The 14639-nt window shown below is 35.5% G+C and overlaps 2 protein-coding genes across 3 annotated transcripts; one reads left to right on the top strand and one right to left on the bottom strand.

Annotated features, from left to right (window-relative positions):
• Positions 1-2089: 2089 nt before the first annotated feature.
• LOC116195724 (temperature-induced lipocalin-1-like) lies at positions 2090-3746 on the bottom strand. 2 transcript variants are annotated; one of them, XM_031525041.1, is made up of 3 exons: positions 3297-3718; positions 2647-2792; positions 2370-2504 (listed from the first exon to the last, which is right to left on the bottom strand). In XM_031525041.1, exons 1-2 carry the CDS (start codon positions 3669-3671, stop codon positions 2694-2696), a joined length of 474 nt encoding a protein of 157 aa, XP_031380901.1. In that variant the 5' UTR covers positions 3672-3718; the 3' UTR covers positions 2370-2504; positions 2647-2693. The 2 variants fall into 2 exon arrangements, with proteins under 2 accessions (XP_031380900.1, XP_031380901.1); XM_031525040.1 differs by lacking the exon at positions 2647-2792 and having other exon boundaries at positions 2090-2504; positions 3297-3746.
• Positions 3747-9507: 5761 nt separating this feature from the next.
• Positions 9508-13098, top strand: LOC116193624 (lysosomal Pro-X carboxypeptidase-like). The gene is made up of 8 exons (XM_031522366.1): positions 9508-9922; positions 10552-10647; positions 11061-11202; positions 11355-11421; positions 11614-11679; positions 11842-11921; positions 12038-12087; positions 12181-13098. Exons 1-8 carry the CDS (start codon positions 9508-9510, stop codon positions 12318-12320), a joined length of 1056 nt encoding a protein of 351 aa, XP_031378226.1. The 3' UTR covers positions 12321-13098.
• Positions 13099-14639: the final 1541 nt, after the last annotated feature.

Here is a 14639-nt window from a genome sequence, read left to right as displayed (position 1 = left end):
CAGAAATATACTATTTTTGTATTTTTTAAATATAGCACGATCCTTAATTTCTTTTCCTAAATATAACACGATCTTTAAAAGATAACACAGAGAGAAACGACCTTCAAGTTTAGCTAAAATTTTAGCATGACGTCAATTATTTATCAAATATAACGGTAACAGCTAACAGCGTCTGGGGATACAACATGATTAAACGAGAGTCTCACATATATTTTATTAATTAAAAATTTAAAAGATTTTATTTCTTAGAAAAAAAGAAGAAATGATAGGACTGTAAATTGCGGGGTGCAATTAGGACCCCACCGTCGAGATGAAAAAGCCATCAATTTCGGGACTCTTTCGATTCCGGCAGTGGGTGTTCCGATTCTATCTACAACCCACATAATTGAGGTCTTATTGTGACTGGTGATCCCAATCGAGAGAGACAGTCATTGACGTAGCCATTACCGTCGGCCTTCTCCCTTTCATTCCTTTAATTTTTTACTTTTTATAATTAATTTTTAATTAAATAAAAATATGCAGGGTCTATTCATCTAATCATGTTATCTCACATAGCATCATTAGCTCCATATTAGCCTTTATCGTTATAATTTGACAAAATAATTGACGTCGTGATAGAGGTGCAAGTGAACCTGAAGGCCGTGCCATTTCGTGCTATTTTTTAAAGGTTGTGCCATTAAAAAAGTGTAAAAATCGTGCCTTTCTACGTTACTCGTTAAAGATTGTGCTATATTTAGGAAAAAATATAAATGTGACATCTTTCTATGTTCTTCAAAATTCGTATTATATTTTAAAAAAATATAAAAATTGTGTTTTTTTAGATGATTAACGTATGGTATGTATGGTACCAAACCCTACGTTAGTACGACCTCATTTTTATAAACTATGCATCGCGGATTTGACGGGTCGACTCATTTAAGATCGATAAAGTGGCGTATTATTATTGATTATCAGAAAATATTTCGATACAGCGGCGCTATATTGAAGACCAGAAAACTATTTCTTGTGATAAGACATTTTGTAACAATTACCATGATTTTTCCTCCTAAATGTTTATGACGAATGGGTTCCGACTACCTCACAATTAGTAAATGCCCCCAATTTTAAGTGAAATTACGGCACTGCCATCATGGGTAATCGGCTCCACCGAATTCGGCAGATATAGCACTTCTCCAATGTCGATGAAACAGAAAGTGAAGGATTATTTGAGGGATGAGACGTGGACGTCTCACAGCCTTACGTCTGTGGGTACTGTGTGAGTAGATTAAAAAAAAAGGAAATTATTCGGTGCGTACAGAATCACGTGATTTTATAATACGCAGTAATTTGTCAAGGTGAAGTGAGAAGATTCATAAAATTATAATTTCATATTTTACACGTGTCAATTATTACTGAATTTTACCCAGGCGATCATATGATACTAACCCAATATTTCCTTTATGGACATGCCCCGGATTTGGCAATGTGGAATCTCCAAGTTCAAAATGCTCAACTTCCAGCTCCACATATTGGGTCCATTTTAGACTTCAGAGACTAATCATATGATTGTCATTATGTCTGATTTGATTTCACAAACTCATTTTAACTCTACTTCACTTATATCTAATTCAACAACATAACCATTATTTTCTCTCGATTATTTATTATTTTTTACATTTTTTTTCATAATTTAACAATACAATCAGTACAACTTAATTAAAATTAAAAATCAATTTTACTTGACTCTAAAACCAAACACCAAACAAACAATAGCATCTTGAACTGCAGGGACAAGATGGACCCGTGATAAGTGACACCCACCTGGTTGCGTACTTATCCGAAACATCTTGACCCCCTAACAAGATAAGAGAATCTTTGGAGGATACCCAAATTCCAAATTCGAACATACTAGCACCTAGATACTACTATGCAGGATACCCGAATTCGTCACGCCCACAATATGCATGGACACTTTTGGTGTCGCATACCCATACCATTCATACAACCCAATACCGATACTTTTTATGTTGCCTACCCAAACCACCATTCGTACGACCTACCGCATAAGAGATGCAAATCGCAATATAACAGAGGTGCAAGACTTTGTACAACCCACAAAAAGATAAGATGATGATCTTCAGTAGTATATGTAGCAGAAATGTTCTCATACAAGAATCTGGATACAAGCTGAATGGGAAACACACACAGATAACAAGAACCACAGGCCACTGTTCTATTTTTGACTTCCCGGTCTGTACCACTTGTTTATTCAACACGATAATATTTACCCAAAAACTTAACACATACCAGAGATATACTGCAACGTTTAGCTTCATTCTTTATTTACCAATAAGGGACTTAAACCACCAGAGGCCCTTGGTGTCCTTGGGGCCAGCATCGCCTTCCGGGGGAGGGTCGTTCTGTGGAGTCTTGTGGAGTTTGCTCACATCATACCCTTCTTCCTTTGCCTTCTCCACGAGCTGATTGTAGACTTCTTCATCCATGTGGGTCTGCCTGCAAAGTATCTGCACGAAACCAAACCAAGAGAATGAAAACTAAACGTATTTGCTTTTTTGTCCCCCCTTGTTTATCAGCCAAGGGCTTGAGCCCATAGAAGTCTCACTAACAGAAGCAAAATTGAAGGGGAGGGAAGGAAACGTTCTTAACTTAAAATGGCAAAAATTAACCGAAAAATTCAACTTCAGGGACTTTTATCATTGGAAATTGGAGATGGAAGAGCCTCTACAACCCTGCCGGAAGAAGAAATCCTTCAAAACCCACCCCGTTATGCTGGTCGATCGCAAGATCATGCTCTAACACGATTAAGGAGAATTAATATATTCATATAACAAGACATATTATTATAAATATATATGATTGAATCATCTTCGTCCGCTTCATAGATGTTGGTAACTGTGAAGACACACGATAAATTCTTCATGGACTTTTTTTTTTAATAATTTTATAATTAATCTTCACGGACTCTGTTCCCACCTTCCTTAATCCTTATCCCAATTAATTAATTAATTAAACGGTATTTAAACTGTTCAGACCAGTAATATTAACCATTAAATATGTATCCCTCTTCTCCGGAAACTGTGACACACTTATCCTCAATCCACTTCAATTTGAAGATACAGAACACAACAAAACAACAGCTTTTTTTATTAATAATAATAAAAGAACAACCTTTGATTCAGACTGCATGCAAAGCTCATCATCATCAACAAAATGAAAATCTCCATCCATCCAAGAAACAGACATTAATTAGCAAAGAATCGACAGACAGAGGAAAACAAGGCAGTACAAAGACATACCCAGAGATACTTCCGGCTGGGCTGGCCGATGAGGGCGTACTGGTAGTCGGTGTCGATGTAAAGGACCCAGTAGTCGCCGGTGACGGGAATGATGGGGAGGAAAGGGGGGACGTAGAACTTGACCTTGAGCTTGGCCTCGTCGCTCTTGGGGTCGGCCTTGTAGGCGGTGCCCTCGATAGCGTCCCGCTTGCCGTTGCTCCAGGTCTCGTTGAGGACGTGGACGGTGCCGTCGGGGTTGAGGGTGTACGTGGCCCGGGTGTCGACGCCGTTCCGGGGCTGGAAGAAGGAGGGGAAGGAGGCGATCTCGTACCACCTCCCCATGTACCTGTTCAGATCTAGCCCCCTCTCCACTTCCATCTCCTTCGCCTTCGCCATTGCCTCAAAACTCTCCCCTTTCCCTCAAAGCTCTTAGCCTCAAAACACGATATTTATATTTTTTTGAAAATATAGCATGATTTTTAAGAGTAACATAAAAGGCACGATTTTATTTTTTCTAAATATATCACGATCTTTAAAAAATAATACAGAGAGACACAATCTTCAAGTTTAATTAGGATTTTAGCACAACATCAATTATTTATCAAATGTAACGATAACAACTAATGGCATATTGTGGCACAACATGATTGAACGAGTGAACCCTACATATTTTTATTTAATTAAAAAATTTGAAAAGAAAGATTTTATTTCTCAAAAAAAAAAAGAAAAGAGGGGACCGTAGATTGTTGGTGGTGCAATCGAGACCCTCGCCGTCGAAATGAAAAAGTCACCAATTTCGAGACTCTTTCGATTTTGGCATTGGGTGTCCTGATTATAAGTTACTATCTGCATAATTAGGGTTTTGCTGCGATTGGTGATTCCAATCGAGAGATTGTAACCACCAACGTAACCACTACTATTAGTCCCTCCCCTTTCCTCTTATTAAGTTGAGTATCCTTTTCGTTTCTTTTAATTTTTTTAATTAATTTTTAATTAAATTAAAATGTTCATGATCTACTCATCTAATCATGTTGTCTCACATAACATCGTTAGTTCCATATTAGCCGTTATCTTTACAATATGACAGAATAATTAACATCGTGTTTGATGTGCAACTGAACCTGAAGGTCGTGCCAATATTATTCTTTCATGCTATAGAAAAAAAGTAAGTCGTGTATTTTCGTGCTATTCTTCAAATGTAGTGTTATATTTAGAAAAAAAAAATGTAAATATCGTATATTTTTATATTTTTTAAAAAAATCGTGTTATATAAAAAAATATAAAAATTGTGCTTTTTTTTTTTGGGTTAACATATGGTGCGTACCTACCAAACCCGACATTAGTACGACTGCATTTTATAAACTATGCATCGCTAAATTGATGGGTTGACTCATTTAAGATCGACAAAGTGGCGTATTATGTTTGACGATCAGAAAAGATTTCGACACAGCGGCAAACTATTTCTTCTGATAAGACATTCTGTGACAATTATTATGATTTTTCCTCCTAAAATGTTTATGCCTAATGGGTTCCGACCCCCTCACAATTAGTAAATGCCCCCAACTTTAAGTGAAATTAAGGCACTGCCATCATGGTTAATCGGCTCTGCCGAATTCGGCACATATAGCACTTTTCGAATATCGGTGAAACAGAGAGTGGAGGATTATTTCGGGGTGAGACGTGGACGTCTCACAGCCTTACGTCTGTGGGTGCTGTGTGAGGAGATAAAAGAAACGGAAAATATCCGGTGCGTATACAAGCCACGTGATTTTATAAAACTCAATAATTTGTGGAGGTGAAAAAAGAGAAAAGGTTTATAAATTATAATTTCATATTTTACACGTGTCAATTATTACTGAATTTTACACAGTCGAACGTGTAATATTAGCCGAATATTTCCTCGATGGACATGCACCGGATGCTTCCCGAGGTTTCTAGCTCTAGCCCGTTGTTTTATGTTTCCGTCCATTTTCGTCTTCTTTTTTTTCTCTGCTTGATTATGCTTCCGTTCATTATAGCTTTAGAAATTAAAAATACTTCCATTGACGGAAAAACACCACACATCTTGTTTATAAAATTAAAAAAGTTTTGAATTCGATTCTTACGATACAATTACATGTTTGTTAATTTTATTTAAGACTTTTATTTCTTTATATAAAATTTATAGACCCATCTTATAATGAAAAGAAGAAGAAAAAAAAAACACTTTCAGTAAGGAAAATTGATTTCAATCAATTCGTTTGGTTTTTAAGGGCCCGTTTGGTTTCAAGATGATATTTTAAAATCACAATTTTAACTTAACTCTACCCACTACAAAACAAAATAATTCATACAAAATCAAAGAGTGAGCTCCATTTATATCACTTTTTTCCACAACAAAATAACATAACACATACAAAGTCAAATGTGAGCCCCATTTATACCACTCAAAATCAAAATCAAAATCTAATTTTAAAATCTTACTATGAAACCAAACGCAACCTTAACCTCTTAGGAATTGAGAGGGGGATGGAAATTTAAGACCGACGGCTCGAATGGACTCTAATTCTCTCTTTTTGTTCCATTTTGCCACTGTCACCATTCGGCTCGGTCCTATCTTTATACATTTAGGGAGCTTCCATAATAATATGTACACTAAAACACGGCGCTGCTGCGATGCGATCCCCGCAGTATCAGGCCATCCTTTTTTTCTCTGACCCAATCTTTTAAGTAGAAGATATGGTACCTCAATAACAGTCGTTATATAGAAAGGAGCGATGTCTAAGCAACACATAGAATTTCCCTAACCAATTGATCTAAGCTTAAAACTTATCACTTTGTTCCATCTATTATTAATTAATTAATTAATACATACATACATACATCTATAACTCCTGTTCATTCGAGCCACGTGTCAAGCTCATGTTTTTTTTTCTCTTTCTTTTTATTTTCATTTTTACGCGTTCTTGTATGTTTATATATATATATATATCATTTTCTTATTTGTATATTTATATATAATAAAAATTTTCCTCTGCATTAGCATGACCTAACTCGTGCATCCCGTGCTCTAACTATAATGTTTTTTTTTTTTCAGTATGTTCATGGATGGATTAAATTGGAAGAGCAAGGAAAAAAATTAACGGCAAGAAATATAAAGATAAAGAATTAGAGATAGATTTTGAAAAATAAAATAAGAAGAGGTTGAACATGAGATTAGAGAGAGAGAGAGTGGAGAATAATATTAAGAGTCATATCATATTTATACTAAGATAAGTGATACTTTCAACTTTATAACTACATCGTATAAATAACGCAGTAATTATAATATTCGGACTTTCACTTTAGCAGTATAAGATAGGTAAACAATTTGAATGCAAATCTTTTTCATTATTGGGATCTTTCCTTTTTCTATATTTTTATGATTTTCCAAGTTCTCCATGAACTTTGAGTACTATATATTTGAGACACTTTATTCGTTCTTTTGATAAATATTTATTTATTAATTCCTACTGTTCAAATCGAGATTCTTTTATGGCAACTAGAGTAAAAGCTTCTTTTGTATCAATCTAAAATCCCAACTTTAATTTGTAGTATTTATTGAAAGATTAATCTCCCATTGGATTCTTTTACTCCAAATGTATCAAAATCCATACATCAGTACAGAAGGAGCAGACATGAGAATATAACTAGATTAAAGCACAAATAAAAATATTAATACAACCATTATCAATCGTGAAAATTTAATGTGATTAAAAAATATGATGCAATCGAAAGTTTTAAGTTATTTGAACCAATGATGCTTATATTGTAATTGTTAATTTAGAGGTAAAAATAATATCTTGATACATTTTCGATCAATAAAAATGAACTCAATCATTTCTTAATTTTGCATATAGAGAGAAAATTTTAATTATATCCTTGTACTTCAATTATATCCTTTTAGACTTTAGTGCGAAAATTTTAGTACAATCTTTTGGCCCTACAGCAAGGCACAAGACTACCATATTATCATATATGGATATTATATTATCATAAAAAATATATTATTAATTATAAGTTCTCAGAGTAAAATTATAATTACCGACTCTTTTCTTTATGTCCTCACTTTAATTTTATTACTTGATTATTTTAATTTATTTTTAGCATTCATAATAACTTTTAACTTATGATTGAAACATATTATGTATCAGGCGTATTGTGTGTTCAACTATGTTTTATTTTCATTCTTTAAAAAAAAATATGTTACGTTAATAACCAAATTACATCTACTAACTCATATTTATTATATATAATTGAAGAACATAGACAAAAATGATTTTATTATAAATTGCTTTTTAGCTTTCACAGCGAAGCGCGAGTCTTGCGCTAGTTATCATGTAATTATGTTAATTACAAACAAAAGCATTAACAATGAGAAGGTAACTAATCTCCTCAATATATATATTTTTTTTCTTTTTTCGCTCGAACTGAGCTCTTTGGCTGACAAGAAATCTTTCACTATATCTACATGCGCATTATATTTATGATAAATTGTATATCTTTTCTCTAAACTATAAATCTATACAACAGTACAACAATCGTATTCAGACCTACGTGGTCCATGGTACTCATCTGATAATCATTCAGGACGAACCCGCGGGATGAATATCTATTGACTATATATACATGTACACATGTAGGAAACTGACAATTATGGGAATGGACTAGAAATTCCAAATTGTATGAATCTTGCATTGCAAGCGAGAATGCTTCGAGACGAAGAAACGACAGTGTCCCAATCGCAATGAACCTTCCCTGACTGAGCAATCGGGATTTGATGAAATACATAGGAAAAGTCCAAAGACATGCGTCATAGTCATTCCCCTTGCTAAGCAAACTCGCACTGAATGTCGAACATGCTTTACTCTATTATATATTACATCTTTACATCCATATATATCACATACACGTAAAGAACTACAAAGAGAAAGGAATTTTTATTTCTAATTTTTTAACAGTTAATTAAAGGTATTGTATTTGTATAAACTCGCAGTACGAAGAAGTTTTAAATTTTTTGTAATCTATTATCATAATAAATAGTAGATAAATTCCTTGGCCTTTTTTTTTTTCTCTTGTTGAAAATGTTTTCACGTTCTCGTGAATCTTCTTTTGCTCACGAGAAAGCAAAAACCGATTTGATTTGGAAGAGTCCTTAATTACTTCATGTCAAACGTCCCCTTGCGAAGCCATTTTGTGGTTCATAATATTGCCAACAAAAATCCTATATTTTTTCAATTCCTTGTACTTATTACTAAATGGACCGGACCTGAGGAGCCCTATGGGCTGGGCCGAGTTTTCCAGGATTGGGCCTGTTATTTCTTTCAGAGTGGGCTTCGACAACACATTCACAATCACTCGAGTTTCTCTTTATCTTTTTAGACAATTGTCGTTTCATCGGGTGTAAGGGGAGATTCGATCATATACACTCGAAGTTTGGCATCATAGATCTCATTGAGTGTAACGGAGATCCGATCATATATACTTGAGGTTTCACATTTACAGGTTTCGTCGCGGGTAAGTGGAGATTCGATCGTTACAAGCTGATTCCTTTCGTGACAAGTTGATCCAAACATATCATTTATGTATGCGATATCACATTCACAGGAGTCTTTTTTCGCAACCTTTGCTAAATTCGAATTCGGGACTTTATTAAAAAGAATTATTCTCGTATAATATAATCTCAGCTAAAAATTAAACCTGTACGTACTATTACAGGTTGCAATGGCAGGTTTGTTTCTCATAAATTAATCGCGATTTATAATTTAAATGCATTAGATCTTTAAGTAATTGGAAGATACGATTCCTTCTCCTTTCTGTACTGATACCAAATTGTTATGGTTCGATTCGGTCGAGCTAATTAACTACTTGAATTTGAAATCCAACAACATATCCACTCATGAGTTCCAATCCCACATGTTAAGCCCAGAAGTGGATGGGAATAAATTGCCCTGATCGATAGGATGAATAGCTTACAAAAGTGAGTACCGAATAAAAACTTATATAAGGAATCGACCTCATGATCCGGCACATATTGTACAGATTATTGTATATTAATTATGATTACGGATGTAATGTACTGATCTGATGTCCAAGAAAGTATCTCCCACAATTAGCGGCTCGACTAATCATCAAAACCGACCGCCAAATACCACCTTTCACCGATCCAACCTCAAGATGATATTGTGAGAAATAATGACGGTTAACAACAATTATGATAATTAGTCGTGCGATTAACAACCATTCACCCGTTTATTGCAAACTACCCCGAAAGCCCATCAATGTATTATTCACAAAGCAAAGAAGGAAGTACAAGAAGAAAAGATGGCTTCATTACTTCCTCTTCTTCTACTCAAACTACCAATCCCATTCAGTACTCAAGACAAACCTACAAGACATCAAATCCCATTCCCAACCACACCTTCCCCTCAAGACCCATTATTTCTCTCAGATAATTGACCTATTCAATTTAAACACCAAGAGCTGCAAGAATTTCAACCAGAAGTACCTCATAAATGCCAAAAATTGGCAATGCAGTGGCCCGATATTTGTGTGGACAGGGAATGAAGGGGCCATTGAGGAGCTTGCTGCCAGGACCGGGTGCTTGCTCGACATCACTCCTCTGATCAGCTTTGGGAATTTCTAATAAAATCCAGTGCATAACCGATCTCATTTGGTATTGTTGTTAACAGTGGAAACAATGGCATTTTATTTCTTTTTCTTGATCTCAGTTGAAAATGAGAAATGCGACTTCTGCACTTTGTTCATGGTTTTCTCAAGGAAAACAAAAAAGCCAAGGACGATAAGAAGAAGCAGTTGCCCCTGCCAAAAACAGCCTATCGATACACGCTTTTCCTGCAGTCAATTTCTGTTGTGTAGATATTGAAAGAAAAATACACCGGGTTGAAAACGAGATGAAACACAAGTGCAAAACTGTCAGTGTCACGTTTCATGTGCAATAATCTGATGAAAAACGTGATTCGAGCTCCGATGCTTTACTCATTTAATTTTTTTTCAAAAGAAAATTTAATGGTCCATTGCCCTGTCAGTGCCAGAATAAAAAAAAGGATCATCAAATTGATAATTTGTCGAATAGATTTTAATGAAAATGAAATTGACATAAAATTTAATTAGGAGGATCCTTTTCCATTTTTGTTAATCGTGAATGAACTTAGTTGTGTTTGTGATTTTATTTTCCAGCATCGCTAATCAATGCCATTGAGGAAGAAGGGCTAGCATGAGTCTGCAAAGAACTAAGCATTAGCTGATTATGCAGTCCCCATCAGGAGCCTAAAGCAGAATCTGACCTCCGAGGATTCTCCTGTCGTGGTCTTCGGTGGCTCTTATGGAGGAAGCACGCATCATAAAACCTTAATTTGGCCAATGTAATTCCTCAGCATTCCAGATAACTCACGTATTATTCCCTTTTCCATAGATTATATTCAGTCAAGTACAATCCTAGAAACCGGATTATCGGGTCATTGATTATCCGCATCTTGAGTCCATCGGGTACACAGACCCCTTTCTGTCTTTCAAACATTACATGACAAGTCTCGTTAAACGAAGTAATGTCACATTTCCTGCAGATTCCAGCACCTCTTTACTAATCCAAACATTCCCGAGAATCCAAAATTTCGCATAATTGCTATATGACTTGTACTCCACATAATTGCTATATAACTTGTACTCCACAGTTTCAGTGTCTACTATGAAATGAAAATGCTTTGGTTTTTTTCTTTGATCAATAATTACTTCTTCCATCATCAGGGCTTCCAGCATGGTTCCCACTCAAGTTCCCGTACATTAAAATTGGAGCTTTGGCTTGTTCGGCCCCTATATTGCAGCTTGATAACATTGTCCCATTGTCCAGATTCTTTGATGCCATCTCCGAAGATTTTAAGGTCTCTCTGTGTTTCTCTCAATGAACTACTTTTGATCTGTTCTGATGGCATGATGAACGATCAATAAATTTACTTCAAGTGTCTTGATCAGTGGCTGGTCAATATTCAAGATTAGTCTGTCAGCAAGAATTGCCTTGACGTGATCAAGAAAGCTGGGCAGAGCTGCTCAATTTTCGTGCTCAGGAAGATGGTTTAGCTGGACTAAGCAGAACTTTCAGGATTTGCAAGTAAGAGAACCGGATTGACTTTTTCGTGAAAAGTTTTTTCTTTTCATTTTGTTTTCCATCTAATTGAGCTGAAAAACAGTTTTTCAATTCCTTTCCCAATTGTAAGGAGCTCTAATTTTTAATTCTCAAGATTATTGAAAATGTTATTCAGTAGATGTTACATCGCTATTTGTTGCAATGGAATTGAAATAGGATTTCTCAATTTGGCGTGTACATTGCGCCTCGGCCTCGTGGATCACCACTGATTTTGGCAGGGAAGTAAGTTTCGTTAATATGGTCTTTCCGTTCCTAAGAAAATTTGTGCTCATTAAGGAACGATCTTTTTCAGTTGTCATCAAATAGTTTCTTTTTGGAGATAAAATATACAAACTCTTTTTATCGTGATGTGTTTGGTCTTAGCATCTCTCAATCTAAATGCAGAGAATAGACAAAGTGCTTGTGAGATTTGCCAACAACATTATATTCTCCAACGGGATGCAAAATCCATGGAGCAGAGGAAGGTAATAAGCATCTTTCTTTATCCGAATCGTATTGATCTTTTGCTCAGAGATTTCAGTTCGTCCAAAATGAGCACATTTTTGTGATGCGAATAATATTAAACCTGATTGCTCCTCAGTGTGCTGGAGAACGTAACAGATAGCATCGTTGCCTTTGCTACAGAAAAATGTAAATGAAGCTTCTGATCTGATTTCACTCTTCTTGGTTGAACTTTTGTATAATTTCCGAACTAATTTTTGTGTTCTGTAATTCATCGTTCAGGGGCTCACCACACTGATCTTCGTTCGGCGACAAAGGATGATCCAGATTGGCTTATTGAGCAGAGCAGGGAAGAAGTTGAGATTATTCAGGGTTGGATCAATCGGTATTATGCGGATCATAAAAAGGAGAACCAATTCTGAGCCAAGAGGACAGAAAGAAAGAACAAGTAAAGAAATCGACGTATCGAATTTGCTTTCACTGCTTTGAGTTTGATCTTGTTCTAACTACCTTCACATCAATAAATTTGCAACTGTAAGAATATTTAATATCCAAACTTGGTATCTGCAAGAGGAGCATCAAAATCAAGACCTCGAGTAAATTTCATGGAATCTAGGATTCTCTACAAATTCATGGAATTTCTACCTATTTCCGTGCAAATACAGCATTGCTCTTGTAATTTGCACGATTGAGGTAGTTTTGGGGATTAACGGGAGTTCCAGGGACACCAACATTCCGGGACTTTTCATCTTGCCCGAGCATTTTAGAATGTTTATGCTATCCAGTGAAGTTAGATCTGGCCTCTGCTATTCCAGCGAAACTAGATCTGGCATCTGCTATTCCAGTGAAATTATGTTCATTTCACTGGACGATCTCTGTTGAGAGTCACAGAAAAAGAGAAATGAAATCCCACAACGATTGGAGAACACAAAATCCATGGGTTAATAAGGTTTTCTTATTGGAGATGAGCCCAAATCCATATAAACTCAATGGAAATTTAACAATTTTCGAAGTAGAAATAAGCTCAGTTTGTGATCTGGAATATATTCGAGTAGCTTCAAAGGGAAGAGAACTGCATGCCGAATCAGTTACTTAGTAGCTCTTTACGGGGGCTGGCATAGAAGAGTTTCAGGTGATGGATATGCATAGACGTTGTCAATCAAATCGCTCGCCCGAAACCTCGAGAGGATATATTTTCGATTCCTATGGCGGGGATTTACTATAAATGCCGTATTTTATTTTCTCTCCTCCTATTTCTCTACCAGCCCATGAACTTCACTTGCATGAAAATAAAAAGACACATAAATTTATAATAAACAAATAAAAATCAGCTCATAACAAGCTGATATATGATAGGCTCTGAAAGATTCCCCCATACCTTATGTCAGGTCAAGTCTACTCAAATAATTGCCGAAATAGCAGAAGAATTGAGAGCCAAGGCATGTGTAAAACTGCAATATCAGTGACAGACTTCAGTCTTTACCTGTATCTGTTTGGACTGATGTAAAGTTCCTGGATTCCGGAATCCACGAACTTTATATCCTACACTACAATGTTTGGCAGGAATGTATTTCTCTGGAAATTGGCGTGGCGGGTTTCCCTCCGTAAAAGGAACCTGCGGGTCGAAGGAAAGACTTTCCCATCTTCACACATGGTACCAAGATGGGCCCATCTTTATAATGTGAAAAAATGAACGTCTTTTCCATTTTTACCCAATTCTCACCTTTTCAATGTGAACAAACTGAGGGGCTGCTTGGCTCGCCGATTGTTAGATTACTGGGAATGTCAAGATAACTCGGAAAATTGACCCGTTTACAATTTCACTTGAAATATAGGACGTATATGAAGATTGTTGAGTTTCGCAAGTATATTATATTATTGGGAATGTGGATGGCAATATAAACGAATCGATTTTCAAGTAAAATCATAAACGAGTCAATTTTTCCTATTTTCTTAACTTTCCAAGTAATCTAATAGTCAGCGAACCAAATGAACATACAAAACTTTAAAATTTGCAGAAAACATTTCATGATTAGAGTAAGCCAATACCCGAGTAAGAATTGGTCTCGGCGATAAATTGATGGTTCTTCGTTGTGTCACCAAAAACCATGGGAAATAAGTCAAATTTTCATCAAAATTTAATATTTATTGTATGAATTATTGTAATTTAGAATAGAGATTCCTCCTAGTGAGCCTTATATACGTAAAATTGACTCCTAAAGTACTAAATACTCTCTCATTAATAAAAGAAAATCATTAAAATAATGACTAGATTGTCATGGAAGTCCTGAAAATGATACAAACAGTGAAATTTAAGTCCTAAATGTATGAGTTCTTCTCAAATAATTCTCAACGTTTAATCCATTAGACATTTTTGGTCCAAATCCTTTATCAGAAATTTACGGCATTAAGACGGTCCATGTGGCCACCGGCCAGCTCTCCCCCTGGCGAGGTCTCCTACCCGTTCTTTTTATAAAAAAATTATCTTTAATATTTTTTAAGATTTTCTATAAATTTTAGAAATTAAAAACTATTATTTGACCAATCCGGAAGTGACATGTGGACCTATTTCACGTCGTCAACTTGTCGTAATGGTTTTGGACCAAAAATGTCTAATAGATTCAACATTTAGGAGTACTTGAGCCAAACTCAAACATTTATGACAAAAATTTTAATTTTTGCATAGTTTGAGGACTTTCACTGCAATATTGCCTTAAAATAATACATGAAAAAATTAAGAT

This window comes from Punica granatum, chromosome 2 (genome assembly GCF_007655135.1).
Source record: "Punica granatum isolate Tunisia-2019 chromosome 2, ASM765513v2, whole genome shotgun sequence".
In the NCBI taxonomy this organism is placed as follows: domain Eukaryota; kingdom Viridiplantae; phylum Streptophyta; class Magnoliopsida; order Myrtales; family Lythraceae; genus Punica; species Punica granatum.
This window is presented reverse-complemented; position numbering and strand designations above follow the sequence as displayed.

Bases quoted from the DNA above. Each gene is read 5' to 3' on its own strand.
- LOC116195724 (XM_031525040.1), bottom strand. From the start codon at position 3,671: ATGGCGAAGGCGAAGGAGATGGAAGTGGAGAGGGGGCTAGATCTGAAC. The intron at 2,505-3,296 runs GTATGTCTTTGT...GGTTTCGTGCAG, and splicing joins CCAGCCGGAAGTATCTCTGG to ATACTTTGCAGGCAGACCCA.
- LOC116193624 (XM_031522366.1), top strand. From the start codon at position 9,508: ATGATAATTAGTCGTGCGATTAACAACCATTCACCCGTTTATTGCAAA. The intron at 11,422-11,613 runs GTAAGAGAACCG...GAATTGAAATAG, and splicing joins AGAACTTTCAGGATTTGCAA to GATTTCTCAATTTGGCGTGT. The intron at 12,088-12,180 runs GTAAATGAAGCT...TTCATCGTTCAG, and splicing joins TGCCTTTGCTACAGAAAAAT to GGGCTCACCACACTGATCTT.